This window comes from Ciona robusta, chromosome 6 (assembly GCF_009617815.1).
Source record: "Ciona robusta chromosome 6, ASM961781v2".
Lineage (NCBI taxonomy): Eukaryota > Metazoa > Chordata > Ascidiacea > Phlebobranchia > Cionidae > Ciona > Ciona robusta.
This window is the reverse complement of record NC_143240.1, coordinates 4,596,403-4,613,225: the sequence shown is the minus strand read 5'-3', so window position 1 is coordinate 4,613,225 and position 16,823 is coordinate 4,596,403. Positions and strand designations below refer to the sequence as shown.

The 16,823-nt window shown below is 38.3% G+C and overlaps 1 protein-coding gene across 2 annotated transcripts; it reads right to left on the bottom strand.

The window, feature by feature from the left end:
- Window positions 1-5: 5 nt before the first annotated feature.
- Window positions 6-15,717, bottom strand: LOC149735178 (coiled-coil and C2 domain-containing protein 2A-like). 2 transcript variants are annotated; one of them, XM_089879361.1, is made up of 27 exons: window positions 15,351-15,717; window positions 14,919-14,992; window positions 14,178-14,351; window positions 13,796-13,897; window positions 13,146-13,423; window positions 12,770-12,968; window positions 12,355-12,613; window positions 11,562-11,775; window positions 11,036-11,235; window positions 10,426-10,560; window positions 10,027-10,116; window positions 9,574-9,706; window positions 9,028-9,266; window positions 7,433-7,948; window positions 7,015-7,222; window positions 6,400-6,503; window positions 5,778-6,030; window positions 5,118-5,349; window positions 4,592-4,775; window positions 4,074-4,195; window positions 3,535-3,675; window positions 3,086-3,248; window positions 2,483-2,635; window positions 1,776-1,925; window positions 1,296-1,439; window positions 833-947; window positions 6-489 (listed from the first exon to the last, which is right to left on the bottom strand). In XM_089879361.1, the coding sequence occupies exons 1-27, from the start codon at window positions 15,636-15,638 to the stop codon at window positions 236-238; spliced, it is 5,124 nt and encodes a 1,707-aa protein (XP_089735487.1). In that variant the 5' UTR covers window positions 15,639-15,717; the 3' UTR covers window positions 6-235. The 2 variants fall into 2 exon arrangements, with proteins under 2 accessions (XP_089735487.1, XP_089735488.1); XM_089879362.1 differs by having other exon boundaries at window positions 14,178-14,348.
- Between the last annotated feature and the right edge of the window lie 1,106 nt (window positions 15,718-16,823).

The window sequence follows — 16,823 nt, the reverse complement described above, 5'->3', positions numbered from 1 at the left end:
TCTTCCATAATTTATTTGTTGTTTTATTAAAATAAATATATAAACTATTATAAAATGTAAAACATAGCAAAATATAGAAGTTACTCAGCTTTCAATGCACAAATCATCTAGAAAAAAGTTTCATAAAAAATATGAAAAAAAATTTACTCTACATAAATATAAACCGATATTCAAATTCAAATATTTGAATTTGCAGCACCATTAATAACCACTGATTTAGACATTACCCCACAAACTATAGATCATGTCTCCTCCTATTCACTATAGCAGCCACATACACCCACACAGCCAACACAGACGCAGGATACGCATGTATATGAACAGCCATTGAAAATTCAACATCAGGGTCTTGTATCTTATGCACCTCCGTGCTCCTAACAGCTGAAACAACGGCCTCGACACCAGTGTAGGGTTGATCCATGGGGTAACCTGTGAAACGAACGTCTCCGAGTTGCGATAACAGTTGTTCGTTGTGTCCTGTGTTCACCACTGCAGAAACAATATGTGTTATTACTAGGTTTGTGTTCACCACTGTGAGCGTGTTACTTATTTATCGGGTGTTCTGTTTCATACATCTCATGCTTGCTATATTACTGAATGAACACAATAATGTTGTTTCCTGCATTGAACTGTATTCAACACTGCTATGATTGTGGGCGTATGTCCTTGGGCAAGACACTTAACAGCAATTGCTCCAATCCAGTGGTTATTAATCGGTTGTTCAAATTGTCAACCATACAGAATAAATACAACATCTGTTTTTTATCTCTTATAGTCACCCCACCACTTTAACCCCCCCCCAAACCCCATATACTGCCACAAACCCACCCACCTCCAGTCTTCCTGCTAACCCTCTCTTCCAACCCCTTCACAATTTGCCGCAGGATGGAATTTCCCGATCGATTCCATCGGGTGATGTGACGGGGACGCCAGGATACGATGCGGTCCTGGAATGTAAAAAGTTAATATATCTATAAAGACTGAGATCCGGGGGTTCGTATACGCATGGGTGAGGTTCTATAGGAAAATATGGCAGTGGAGCTGGTAATATAAGTTAATATCTGTATGGGTGCGGTATCTTATAGTAAAGAAAAAGTTGGGCTCTTATATTTTTATCTGTTGCATATTTCATGGCACTTGGTCCTGAGCTTTATTTGGTTACGAGAAAACTTCATGAACATTATATAGATTAGGGCAGATTCATGGACCTCACACCCCACAGGGACCAGACGGTTACTTTTTAAGTTTATTTATTTAATTTATTTTGCATCTTGCCATTAATACATCACAATTACCTTCAAAGTCCGTTCCACAGCATCGATAAGGTTGGCGACATATGATTGGTCGGTTGGTGGATAGTACAACGATTCTGGTTGGATGGAAGGAAGGGGCGTCGCCGTGATAGGGAAGAAGGCCTTCCAATCAGACGTCCTTGTTACCTGCGGATGGCGGGGTTTGTATAATATTTCAATGTTGTTTATTATGTTTCTATGCCACTTGTTTGGAAGTAACATTTAAACCCCCCTTTTAAAGGAATTTCAGTTGGAAAACATCTTGAATCAGCATTTATTTCGTGCAGAAGTTTTTGATAAAAATACCAGTCAGTCAGTTTAAGTCAATAGTGTTTGCAACGTTAAGCGTCACCCTGATGAAAACAACCCGTGCGAGACATTAGATTTAAACAACAGTACGCAAATAAATAATGGAAGATCTGTTTTAGGAAACAAGTAAAATATGCCTATAGAAATAATATATTTCTATATATTTGTACTCACATTATAACGAACCCTCATTGGAGTATCTTGTGTTTGAACATTAAACCAGATATTTGTATCATTGATCAACGCGCCAACACTTTGCAAGGGGGAGTGTGGGTCACTTTTGTCATGGTATTCGCCTGTACTGGCGTTCCATATTATGTACTCCTGTGGACGGTAAGTTATATGGGTGATTTCTGTATATACTATGGTAAGGTATATGGGTGATTTCTGTATATACTATGGTAAGGTATATGGGTGATTTCTGTATTTACTATGGTGAGTTATATGGGTGATTTTATTGTTTAAGGAGCTGGTATGATATTACCAGTAATAGGTGTATTATGGTAATGAGTGGGGTCCTATAGCAAGGCATAAATGGGTGTTGGGATTTAAGCCAGAGTTGACCATTACCCCAACACCAAGGGTGCTAACATCTAGACCCCACTGAGGCAGTTTATAAACACTTAATAATACGCCCATTACCCCAACACCTAGGAATTTAGGGCAGAGTTGGTACATTACTTTATACCCTGTGGTACCATCACCACTAAGGTGGTTAATCTCTCCAGGGTTGATAAAATGTGGTATTGAGAGTGAAATAATCATATGAATTGAATCCACCCCAGCATAATGGTACTACATATGCCGTGTTATAACATGAAAAATGTTGTACAATTTAATTAGAATGAACATAATATAGTTTCCATAATATATATACTTACTCTGGCATTATGGTCCACAGTCAATACATACGCAGTATTTCCCTCAGGTACAGCTGTACCTAACAATAAGTAAGCTTGTTTACCAAGGTGTAGGAAGTAGTTGAGCAGGAGGATCGCATGTTCTTCCTCATCGCCGCATAACATCTGCATGAACTGTGGGAGGGGGGGTTAAAGTGGGGGGATTGTGTGAGTGGGGTTAAAGTAACATCTGCATAAACTATGGGAAGGGGGGGAATTTAAACAATATTTATAATCAGTAGTGCACCTGTGGCACAGTGTTTTGGGCACCTGGCTCTAGACCAGAGTCTAATTGTACAGGTTCAAGGCTCGTTGCTGCTACCATTGTGGCCGTGGGCGTAAATGTTCTTAATTGCTCCAGTTAACATAATTAGTTATTAGCACAAGGGTCAAACTGTCAAGGGAAGATCTTCCATTCATTACAATAAGGCCCTTGTCGCCTACCTTCGGGGAAGCGACAGGCTTCAATATCTGGTGAGGTTCATGCGGCACCCTGCGTGTTTGGGTGTTGGGGTAACTTTGGCCTAAACCCTATGTACAACTTACCACAGTATCTCACCCATATGTACAGAATATTCCCCCTACCTGATCACATGTACTCCACAAATCACATATCCCCGCGTACGTAACATTATCCGACACGAACGGGATCAACGATACAAATCGCGCGATCTTCTCCAATGTAATAATGGTGTTTGTGTTGGTAGCTTCTGTTAGTTCGGGGGGTGGGGGGAGGGGTCGAACGAATCTGGTAAGACAATAGGGGGTGTGATGTCATAAATGGGGTATTTTAACAGTTAAGGTTATTTTAATGCTAGTAGTACCATAGCCATAGGTTTAAACTTTATCATTTTAAACAACCTTAACTTGCTGTTTGCTAGCAGGGTAGCAGACAACCAGACACAATATTTTTTTTCATAGAACTTACAAAAAACGCAATAATTTCAATAAAATCAAAGTTAATTTTATACCAGATGACCAACCCGTGATACACCTGGCAACAACATGTATATATATTTAAAATAAAATCTTACCTTGTGATAAGCACAGACTCCCCTTTGATATCTATGACCGTAGTTTTAACATTTCTATTTGGATATCTTTTATTACAATCAGCGAGGTACGTAACACATCTCCGCAGAAGTGAGACATCTTCTTGGCTCTCAAACTTCAACCTAAGTGTTGTGGGGTTTGTTAGGGTGGGAAGGCAAAGTATTTTAGGTTTAAAACATAAAATACAGAAAGAGAATCCAAAGCTCATGAGCCGGATTTTTCCCTATTTATCATTAAGTATATTGGTAACACTCATGCTAAAAATGACAGGAGTTATTTCAGACGCTCGAATTGTTTAACAAGATCTTTCCAAGAACCGAGTTGTCTTTGTCTAATAGTCAAAACATTATATGGCTGTCATGGAAATTCTATTAAAAATACTGTATGTGGTTTTTAGCCTAAAAGAGCCCAAGGACACACCCAACCCCCAACAGTAGGCCTTGAACCCCACATCCTCTATTCAACCACACCAACCCCCAACAGTAGGCCTTGAACCCCACATCCTCTATTCACTACTCACTTGGGAGGGTCCATAGGCTTCAGCACAGGTTCCAATGTAACGAATATAGTGAGGTAAGTTCCCGAACTTTGTTGAAGGAATTGTGATTCGATACGCTCGTGCATGTCGGCATTGGGAGGGAGCTGGAATATTGGGGGGGGGGGGGGGTTATGTTTACAGTTTACCATCACCCCTATATACATTATACACATGATTTGCACATTATATACATACTTTTATATAAAAATAAACGTTCACGGAGTTACATTTTGTGGCTGGTAAGCAGGCACAAGGTTTATTATATAGAATAACTTAATTATATTTTTAACGATAGTTTTAAGCGATATAGGACAATTCAGCGGGCACGGAGTGTATGAAACATAAAACCCATAATATAACTGAAATAAATAAGTCAAATTTACATTTTTCAAGTCACTACTAATGGGTTGTTTAAAATGCCAGCCATACAGAAAAATAATCACCCGCAAAGTTACATAATACCCTTTATTGGGACAAGCCACACATTAAATACCACGTACCTCCCTCTCCAAGTTATACCCCAGCAACACTGGTGGAACTTTAATTTTAAACGTCCCATCAATCTTTCCACGTTGGTATATAGTGGAGAATGGTAGTTCATATGAACCAAGCCAGTGGTTTTGTACACGTGTTATAATGGTGGCTGTGTCCTCCGTGTTTGTGGGGGTGGCGTCTTCCGTTACTCTGGGTGTATTGGGGTTATAGTGAGGGTGAGGGATTATGTCTTATGGTATATGTGATAGGATGATTATTATTATGGGGTGTATTATTATAAATGTAATATTTTGTTTGGGAGTAAGTGGTTAAACAGGTTTATCTGTTATAAGGGTTAAGGGACTATCTTAGTGTTTCATGCCAAGGGTTCAAATAAAACTACTAATTATGTTTCCCAACAAATGAAAAGTTAAATTCATTTCAACAGACTGTATAACATTAATATCAAGAGTCTGAAAGAGATCTACAGGCAAATTGTTGCATATAAATTATAATAGGCCTGGCACCAACAATATATATGATATATATTACCTGTCAAATAAATGGATGAATAAAACGTCGTCCACCTTCTGCAAGTTACTTGCGTTATAATCGCTGTTCGGTGCGCAAAACGGGAGTTGTAACTCTTCATTCCAACTTGGGCTCGGACCTTGTGCGACACTTGTCGTGACCGTGGCATCTTGGAACGAAGCCGCGACAAACGGAGCCACGAGGTACGACTTGGATGACGGGTCGAGGTGTTGGCCGACTCTTAATGACGATGCTGTGGGGTTGGTGGGGTTTGCATTTATGGTTGTGGGGGGTTTATTATAATTCTAAAAGTTTTTTGCAATTGTTTGTTTTGCAATCTTACCACTTGGACCGAGTAATGCAAATATGCATACAATCAATACATTTTTTTAAAAACAGGTAAACACAAAAATGATCATAACTTTGCTCAGAGTTGACCAAAACTATTACAGTTGGTTTTATTTGAAAGAAGAAGAAATTATCTACAATACAACAGTTGAAAATGCCAGCATAACATTTAATGGTTTTTACCAAACTTGGTTTAAAAACCATAAAGTATTTTTTTAAAAATATGGTTCGTATTTTCCCTAAAAAGTATTAGCACGGGTGTTCAAACATTGTGTTCCCATACACCCCATGCTCACTATTGTAACCCACCATCCCTTACCACTTTACACCCACCTGCCATAGCCCCCCCAACTTGAACCTCGCCCCTTCTATCCGGTTGGTGGGAATGTGACGCTTGTCGTGTGGGGATGTTAAAACCCCGCACCACATTAACGAGGATCCGAACCGAACCTTCTGTAAGGTTTTGCGACATCGCTTTTTTACGAGTTTTACGGACAGGCTTGAGCGGTCGTCGTGGTTCAGCGATCTTCACAATACTGGCACCAAGTGTCCCAATGTCCGGAACTTGTTCTTCGTGTACCATGTCCTGCGTAGGGTATCAGAGTTATTACAAGTCTTCTAATAAATTAGATCTAAGTTTGCTTATATGTTTTATATGGGCGAGGTTTAAAACAAAGGAATTGTCATTTAGGCCAAAGTTGTTTAGCTTACTTTGTGTCAAACTTCATATAAAGGGATTCTGTTCATGAAATTTATCACAGCATTAAACAATTGCCACAGTACTAACTGCTTGACATGTATTCAAATAAATTATATAAAATATAGTACATAGACTGGCCTATAAGGGTAAGTCATGGCAAAGTAAGACACCTGGGAATTAGGCCAAAGTAATAACCCAGCCACAACCCCTATATATTCTTAACCCATAACCACAACACCCATATAACCCACCTACCTGCAAACTATAGTGATGTCTTGATGTATAGAATCTATGCAACACGGCGTCTTTAACATTCTGACGGAACTTTAAAACCTCGATGCGGTGTGGACTAAGAGTCCCTATGGTGGTGGTTGATATTAGTATAGTATGTGTATTATATACAGTCCCAGGGTATATTTACTGAGGCTGTGTCGTGTACAGCGTGGTTACATTACCCTAAGGTGGAAGTTACATTATTACAATGCACACTAGTATATTGTACATAGGCTATATATGTAATGTGTATATACAGTGCATATTATTGTCTATGGTGCAGAGACAGACACCGAGGCTGTGTCGCAATGTTAGAAGCAATAAACATAATAGATAAAGCAAGATATCACACAAATTGTAAGTCCTTTAGTCTACTGTACAACTTTGTAAGGTATGTAGTAAATGACAACTTACAGGAGGATAAATAAGTTGTATTTATTCAACTCAAGCGGGCACGAGGTGTATGAAACAGAACAACCGTGTTATAACGACTGTCGTTACACTACCCTCGAGGAAAAGTAAGTTACGATCATTCATTTAATCACAACATATATAACAAAGCCATATGAGAATATCCACAAATAACATCACACTCACCCCCATCCACCCCACGCTCCATTTTAACCACATCTTTCTCCTTTAACCTTCTCTCGTACGCCGTAAACGCAGACTCTGTGACCTCATGCTCGTTGCATGGCAACATAGAAATATTACGAAACTCCGGGATTTCCTCGTGCCGTAACCGTAGCAACCGGAATCGATTCAAGCGCGAGAATTCTTCCTCTGTGATGAAATTGAACTCTTCCTGTTGCAAAACATTGGACATTGTTACAAAATATACCGGGACATGTAACGTATAGTACATCGGAATTTTGTAAAACTTTATACTAAGCCCTTAAAAACATATGATTGCCCATATATTACGTGAAATTTAACTTCTAAATAATAGTCTTCTTCAGCATGATATATAACTAAAAACACCTTTTATTCAACAAAATATGATTTTATACCAAACCTGAAGTTGTTCCAATCTAAAGTAGTCCTGCGTAAGAAACACGTTGCCATCTTTGTTCCCTTGCATAAACGGGACCAACGCTGCGTTTTCGGGATCATTTGGGTCAAGACGGGATTCCTGGACCCATTTAGTTAACGACTCTGGGTCCTGTAACCTCTCAGCCCCAATAGCTATCACGGGGTCGTTACTTTTTAAGGGGTTAGCCCCCGAAATTGGGTCTTCGCGCTCCACTAACCCCTTAGGGGCCAGTACCCGCCCATTTGCGTCTAAACTCCACGATACACTGCTTATCAGTTGTCCCTTTGTGTTGAGTGACGTAGGGTTTGTTTCATTTGTTCGTAGCGTGAACGGTGTACCACTACCCACCCCCTCATGGGTGTGTGATTCCACCTTGTTGGATGTGAACCCACTAACCCCCAACCTTACATTACCAGAATGCACGGTGGTAGGGGGAATGTCGAGGTAGAATGTGGATGTAATGGACTTGCTAACCAACCCGGAGGTTAATAACTCAACCTGTGGGTAAAGTATAGGGGTGAGATTACAGGACACACCCTTTGCATAGGGGTTAATTGGGGTCATATGGGGTTACTAGGGGTCATATGAGGTTACTAGGGGTCATATGGGGTTACTAGGGGTCATATGGGGGTACTAGAGGTCATATGGGGTTACTATAGGTCATATGGGGTTACTAGGGGTCATATGGGGTTACTAGGGATCATATGAGGTTACTGGGGGTCATATGGGATTACTAGGGGTCATCATGGGTTACTAGAGGTCATATGGGGTTGCTATAGGTCATATAGGGGTTACTAAGGGTCATATTGGGTTACTATAGGTCAAATAGGGGTTACTAGGGGTCATATGGGGTTACTAGGGGTCATATGCGGTTACTAGGGGTCATATGGGGAGATATGGGGTTACTAGGGGTCATATGGGGCTACTAGGGGTCATATGGGGTTACTAGGGATCATATGAGGTTACTAGGGGTCATATGGGGTTACTAGGGGTCATATGGGGTTACTAGAGGTCATATGGGGTTACTAGGGATCATATGGGGTTACTATAGGTCATATGGGGTTACTAGGGGTCATATGGGGAGATATGGGGTTACTAGGGGTCATATGAGGTTACTAGGGGTCATATGGGGTTACTAGGGGTTGTTTGGGTGGTAGGTAGCAACAATAACCACATTGTAACCGAAGGATGCCGGGTTCAATGCTCGATGCCGCTAGACGTATGTGACCTTAGACATTTCTTTAACCCAGTGGTCACTAATGGGTTGTAGCACCCTGGGTGTTGGGGTAATGGGTCAACTATGGCCTAAATGTCATAGTGGGCCAGGTTGTAGGATTTCACCGATATAAAACACAATATATTTCTACACACATTTACTGTACAAATCTATCCACCCGCTTTCACCCATTTAGAATAAAATATAAATTTGTGTTGTTAGTGCAAAATTTAATGTTCCCATTCTACAAGGGTGAGGTCCTTTGCCAAGGCACAGCATGGAGTCTTGTTATGAAGGGAGGGCGAACAACATGCTTACGAATTACCATACTAGCATACTTAGAGTATCATACAAGACCCACCTTAAGACTCTCCGGCCACTGTGCGATTCTCACTCGAAATATGGAACCAAAGTTTAATTTAAAGTCCGATGATAAGATTTTGGGTTCGGTTTGGAAGACCTCTCTTCCGTTGAACAATACACGGAGATTGGATGACGTTTTCTGCATCGCACGACGCCGGTTGGCTTCGGAGGGGGGTACGCTGGGTGTTGGGGTGATGGTGGTCGTGTGGGTGAGCTCCAGGGAGATACGGGCCTCACCTGGGTGGATAGGGGTGTGATCTTGGGGCTAAACTACGTAAATTGGTTGGAAATAGTCATATTTTTGTGTAAAAACATCATATATTTATGTTTCAATGTTAATTTTTTTATTGAACTAGGTATAAATGACTAGTTATTGGGGTAATGGGCCACTATAGATGTAATTGGAGAATGGAGATGATATATTTGCATCAAAACACCTTAATTTTTGGTATAAGTCTGGTTGTAGGAGCAACTGTGGTTTATGGCAATACAGGATATAAATGTATTAGGACACGGTAGAAAATGAGACATTATGACATCACACCTGGGTTTCTTCTGTTAACAATCAAGTCATTCATGACCTCATTCTTGACTGTGACATCATCAAACGGAGGTGGTTTGTCTGGTTTCTGGGGTTTATCAATGTTTCCCCCAATATTTATGTCGTCGTCCTCAACCTGGGGTAAAGATCATATGAGGTTATCATGTAAGTTGATCTGGGTGTTGGAGTGACCACATGCTTTAATTTAACAAATTACTATAAAATATCATTACTAAAAGTAATAATCCAAATTATACAGTGAAAAACATCCTTAGTGTTCCTGTGCTGTAACAAGAATGTTTTTTATAAAAGATTTGCTAAATTTAAGTTACTACAACTTTAAATACATTAATACAAACAGCATCTGAGTTCCAGGATACTAACAGAAGTTTTTATACACAAAACAACATAATATAACATATATATCTATACATATTATAATATCTGTGTAGCCACCTCTGAACTCGGATCAAGTAGATTCTCCTTGGAACCTCTCTGCATTCGCTTTCGTATTCGCTTCATTTTTAAACGGTTTTGTTTCCATTCCTGCAAAAGATATTTATCTATTTAAATACAATGTCATAATGGTTATTGTGATGCATAAACATTACATAATGGGTGATTGAGATGACATGGCACGCCAACTTTTTAAACATGGGTGACAACTGACATCATATGTTTTAACAACCCCCTTTTTGCTTAAAACAGTTTTAATTTTTTAAATTCCATTCTATATGGGTAAGGTTGTACAGCGATTTACAGATTTTTGGCCAGTGTTGGTCCAATTACCCCAATAAAGTACATACAGTGCTATAATACACAGACATTACATCTCAATAGTGAGCATGAGGTTACCTGTAGTTGAACTTGGTATTTCCTCATTTCCTCCTGATGAGCAGATAGTATTATGACATCATACTCAGCCCTTCTCTCATCAACTTGGTGAGCAACTTCTGTCTCCCAGTTGTTGAGGTCATGTTGGTAGTTTACCTGGGGTCAAAATCGTAATGTAGGTTGGGGCAAGATGGTATAGGGGTATGATGGCTTAGATTTTTAATTCCATTATCATCCCATTCAGTAATAAACAAAGAATGTTGACAGATTTATTTAATCGTACCCTACCACATACTATACTTGTAAATTGTAGTAGTAGTAATTGTATATTTGTAATTATGGGTTCAAGGCTCAATGCTGCTACTAATCCTACTATTGTGGGCATATGTGACCTTGGGCAAGACACTTAACGGCAATTGCTTTAACATATATAAATTCCCAAATGCCCAAACACAGCCCAAAAAACTTTTAAGCCTTATACTTGTGTTATTAAACCTCTGCGTCTAACACTCTAGTATATATATATGGGTGATGCTCTATAGTTAGTTACACCATATGCCCTGTAATAATACATCTATTATGCCATATACATATATATATATATATATATATATATACATATATATCCCACCTCTTCCTTCTTAACCACCAGCCTCACACTTGTATTATTATATCCTTGCTCCTCCCTCAAACTTTTAATGGCTTCCCATTCGTTTATAATTTGCCGCATCATGTCACGCTCTGATGACTCAGCTGTTGATAACTGCTGAGTCGTTCTGCGGATCTCGGCCGTGAAATCATTGATGCGCGACTTCTGTAACGCCGTGGGATCTACGGGGAAATATAAAATCGTAAAAAATGGAAATACGCTAAAATTTAACTTATATTTTACAACAGAATATGTAGACGTTTAAGTTATTGTTAATTATTGTGAGTTTTGTAGACCAAGCTAGTTTAATTGAGGGGGGGGGGAACTCTAGCTGATGTCAATAAAGGCATTGGCATAGAACCTCACTCATATAGAACATAGTGGCCAATAAAACCAGGGATTAATAAAAACACAGAACACTCCAATCCTCCAAAATAAAATCCCAGGTCCAGTGACATGTATTGCCAAAGTACCTCACCCATATTGAATAGAATACAACCCTACGCACCTACACCCAGTGTTTCCTTCAATGTCTCCACTGCATTCCTCAGTGCAGCTAGTTTGTCCGTATAGAATGTGATGTAGTTCTTATGCCTGATCATTCTATAGTCATCATACATCATTGTAATGTTGGAAGCTAACACATGCTCCCTGCTCATCAAGGAATGATGGATAAAGTTGATTGAACCGATGTCTATTTGAAGCTCATTCTCGTCAGAACCCTGGGTTTGAATTATATAAAAATTAACATTTTATAGAAAAATTAACGTATGTAAAAGTACATCAATATTTTATTGAAACTTACCATAATGAGCGAACGTTCAGTAGTTTATCTAATTTAACCTATCTTTCTGTTAAGGAACAATACATTGAATTGTTCCAATCTGTGGTAACCAGTTTCAGCATTAACTGGAGCAGCCCCTCTATGTTATTCTATATTGGTGAGGTCCAAAAGACCTAGAATTAAGGCCAGAATTGGCTCATTTCCCCAACACCCAGGGTACTTATGTATTTGGATTCAAGCATAAATAAATGTTTTATTTTGTGGGACAATGACAGCCAGACTAGAAGACACACAAATGCACTTAACCACTTTACCACTGACCCACAGCCAGTGGCGCAGCATTTAAAAACAAAATTTTTTTTAATCAATTTTTTGGGGGGTTTAAAAGGGGGGGTCGCGATACCCTAAACCCCCCTCCTGGCTGCGCCAGTGCCCACAGCGCCGGTATACATGAGTTAATTAGAACATGAGCTAACATATATACATGGACAACCCGCACATATAAGTATAACCACACCTGTAGATATTTATCTTCTACTGCCCTAGGTTGTGCCTTCACATACACAGTCTCCACACACGGATCTAACTCATCCAGGGAATCAACCCATGGTTTGGTTGCCATCTCAGCCACCGGGTTTGGCAAGGAATCAACCTGCCCGTCCGAACCGAACCAACCCCGCCCCCCATGCTTGATAAGGCGGTTCTCGAGTATATTGGTGTTTTGTTGCAACACTATGGGTTTCTCACCAACATAGAAACCTTCATCTTCCAAGTACCTGGGAAGGGTTAAAGTTATAAATATAATACTGTGGGGTAAGATGGTTACTGTTTGCAGTACTGTGGACCTGTGGGGTAAGATGGGTAGCGGATAATATATAACATTTAGTGATGTGGTGTAAGACAGATTTGAACTCAGCACCCCTAATTCTCACCTTGGTTGAGCATCTTCCTCCACCTTGCTTGCTGCCTCCGGTGGTAGAGAACTGGGGATGAAATAATTCACCTTTTCCTTCTCCACTTGCTGGTTATACCCGTTGTACTCGGCAGAGTGCATGAGATACAACTTCCAATCAAGTTCCTTGGGCACGATATCACTGACCAGTAGCTTGGTATTTTCACTTTCAACAATAACTGTAGCAATAAAAATTATTTAATTGGAAGAAAGAAGCGTGGTCGCTACACCTAGCAGACAAACAAGCCATTTATTTTGAATTATTTCCAAGTAAAAGTTCCAATGAAAAATATAGTGTACATAAAGACAACAATATTAGTTAAAATGTAGAATAGAATTCAAAAATTATATTATACCTTCAGTATCAGGTTGGGGAGTTTCACCAGCTGTTCCACCACTATCCTGCCCTCCCTCACTAGCTGTTGCACTTTCCTGCACAACCTCCCCACTTTGTTCTGTAACTTCTACTTCGGCTGTTCCTTCCACTTGCCCACCCTCCCCAACACCACCAGCACCTGCTGTTCCACCTTCATCTTTCACTCCCTCAGTTTCTTCCTCCACATCAAGCACATCCTCATATTGCTTAGTAAAGAAATCATAACTATCGACCTCGGAAGCTTCACCAGTCTTCTCTCTGCAATAAAAACAAGCAAACTAAACAGATCCAACAACTGAACTTTATATTAATTATAAAATAAAAATCTAATAGGCTATAATTTATAACTTTAAATATTATTTAGGTAAAAACATGCACTATTTAGTCTTTACATCTGTGGATCAATGGACCATAACTTGATAGATATATTTTATAATTAAAATGTGAGCTCAAAAATATTAATGCGATAAAACATGCATTCTTTACGTCTTTGCTTAAAATAATGATATACAGATTTTGCCACTCCCCCAAAATATGATTTCCTCCGCTACCCTACCAACCACCATCCATGTACAACACCATGCACCCAATACCCCAATTCACATACACCATATACAGTAGCAAACCCACCGAGTTTTTTGCACAGCCTTCTTCCACGATAATTTAGATTCGATTTTTTCCAACAATTGAGCTTCCTCGAGTGTTGAGTATTGTTTGATTGTCTCGTCGAACCTGTTTATATTATTTTTTATGTTGGAGTTTCTATTGTATACAATTCTGTTATTTCTATGATAACCAAGATTTCTATGGTAAATAGTTTTGTTGTTATGTTATATACTTCCTATATTATTTCTACCAAAGTTTTATTCTTTCTATGATAATAAAAAAGCTATTTCTATAGTAAAATGGGATTTTATATACATATATATATATTCTACGGTAGACCATATATATATATATATATTTTATTTACCATAAAATCCTATTATTCTACCATACCATACCCCCATACCTTGTAGATAGATTCATTCTATCTTTCAACCTCCTTGACCTAGGCCTCCTTTCATCCGTAGTTCCCCCTCCCTTCTTCAACATCTTGGCTTGCAATCGACTTCTTAATGTTGAATGTAGACTTGGGGTACTTCTGCCATGGGGGGTCCCGCTTCTACTGTCTGTACGAGGGCTGCTGTTGGAGTATGTAGATAAAGTAAGTTACAATAATATAGTGTGTAATGTGGTATATTATTAAAACTGGTTATTATGATGTCTTAGTGTATATTATGGTGCATTTATAAGGGTGTAATAATATTAATAAAGTAAAATATTAAATAGGCTTCTGCTGGGGTAATAAAGGTGTTTATGTTATAATAAGCCTTGTAAAGGATTGCCCATTAAAGGTAATTATAAATATACGATGAATCAATGATATGCATATTTACTTCATTTAGCACCACACTTATGATTTTAAGTACAACATGCAGCCCCATACAACCCAACATTGGTGTCTATTTGTCAGTGGTGTATAGTTGTACACAGTGGTTAGATTATATAACATAGTGCTCCTATTTGTCGGTTGTAAATGGGGCACACCATGAATCCCATCCCACCTCACCTTGGTGCCTATTAGTCAGTTGTGTATAATGGTCAACAATGCTCATATAATTGTCAGGTGAAAATTGGGGGTACAACATACCCCATGCACCCCTACATTGGTGCCTATTTGCACCATGCTAGCTATACACATAGTACCAACCTTGCTGTATCTTGTCCACCATGTGAAGGGGTGGGAGCTGTGGTAGGAGGGGATTCAGGAAGCTCTTCAAGTGTCTGTTGAACCAACAAATATAATTAAAGTAGGACTTTGAAAAATGCTTTAAAATTATTAATTTTTTTCCGATTAAAAGCAAGTCAAACTTGGCTGGAAAACTTAATTTTTGTAGTATATATGTAGATACATTGTTTTATTTCTATTACTGTAATGACATGCAGGTGTAAACAAATTATTAAAATGGCCTTTAAGAGAAGTAGTCACTTATATTGCCTACTTTATAGTTTCTTATTTCTTTGATATGACCTTGAAAGATTAATGATTAGCATTATTTCTATAACTCATACATACTAAATAAAGTAATCAAATACATTATATCCCACCACCCTATGTTAATAACTACAATAATAACCCCACCTTATCAAGTTCTTCCATCTCCATAGCAACCACTTGTTCCTGTGTTGCAAGTTTTCTCCTCGAGGCTTCTCGACGCGACTCAAGGATGGATTTCAACGCAGACCCATCGTCGGATCCCGTGTCATCTAACGGGTCAATCGTGTCCACTGTGTCCAAGGGGCCAACGGTGTCCATTGGGCTTACTGGGCTCGTTGGGCCCAGTGTGTCCGAAGAGGCCTCGGAAGCTGCCGTGAGGTTCATAGCTCGACGCCGCGCACGCAGGCGCTCTTTTATCGTACTTCCATCCATGGTATAACAGGTAAAGCTACTACAGTATTTATTTAAAATTTCATTTTAAGACATTTCTCTAAATATATGTAGAAAATGTAATGGTTTAAATTTTGACTTTTAATTACAAACAGTAAGCATGTGCTAATAATAGACCATTCATTCTCTGCATATTGAACAGGTAAACTAGATGCAATTCCAATTCTATATCATATTATATATATTTAAAATAGTTCTATCTTCTATTTAAATATTTATGGAGAAAATATGTAAATATTTTGGCCTTTAATTATTATAAAAGTGCATGGTAGTTTGATTATATGTTTTATACTTTTTTATATTTTATACTTCAATATTTAATCTGATATACCAACTCTTCATTTAATTTACAGTTTGTCCCAAATACTTCGCTACAAAAATTCCAAAGTCCCAAGTGAAGAATCTTCTTGCTACGTTATAACTTCTAACCCGTATTGTGTTAAACAACCCACAAAGGGGGGAGAATTCCTTACCAGTACCAATAACTGGCATCTAAATTACACAAAATATAACAAATCGGCCCAAAAGCGATGTTTCATACCATAAATAACACATATACCATATATTATATGAATTCTTATACAAAATTTTCAAACTTATCAAAATCGACACCACCTGACGTCATAAGCTTTATTCGGTTATAACGTTAAATCAAGCTGTTAAACATAGAAATCTTATACAATGCTACTAAATAATGAAAATGTAGTTATTTGCTAAGTAAACCATAGAAATCTTACAAAAATAAATAGGCCCAATAAAGAATATTTTTTTACATATGTTTTTAATATACACTCATAATAATAATTTTTGCATTTTATTTTTGGCTTAAATATTTTAAAATAATAATGTTTTTTCTTATTCTTATAATATATTGTTTTATTCTTCATAATGTGTATTGGATTTAAGAATAAACTTTTTTACAGTAATCATGTACTGATAATTTTTCATAATAAATAATTTGGGAATTTATTTTGGATATGTATATCATCAAACTTGAGATTAACAGCTTTCATAGTTTTTCGATATTTGGAAAATTAAATTTGTCTCGTTTGTGACTTGATGTTTTGTTGTGATTTATTTTCTTGGGAGTTTTCTATTTACGTACATGGTACCTATGTTACATTGTTGGTGATTGTCTCCTATATACGTCACACTATCGGGCACGGG

What these genes read in the sequence shown, in the direction of transcription:
- LOC149735178 (XM_089879361.1), bottom strand. Translation starts at nt 15,638, where the DNA reads ATGGATGGAAGTACGATAAAAGAGCGCCTGCGTGCGCGGCGTCGAGCT. An exon ending in AGATGGAAGAACTTGATAAG is followed by an intron (nt 14,993 to 15,350) that starts GTGGGGTTATTA and finishes TTGGTTCAACAG; the next exon opens with ACACTTGAAGAGCTTCCTGA. An exon ending in TGGTGGTTAAGAAGGAAGAG is followed by an intron (nt 10,561 to 11,035) that starts GTGGGATATATA and finishes TTTTGACCCCAG; the next exon opens with GTAAACTACCAACATGACCT.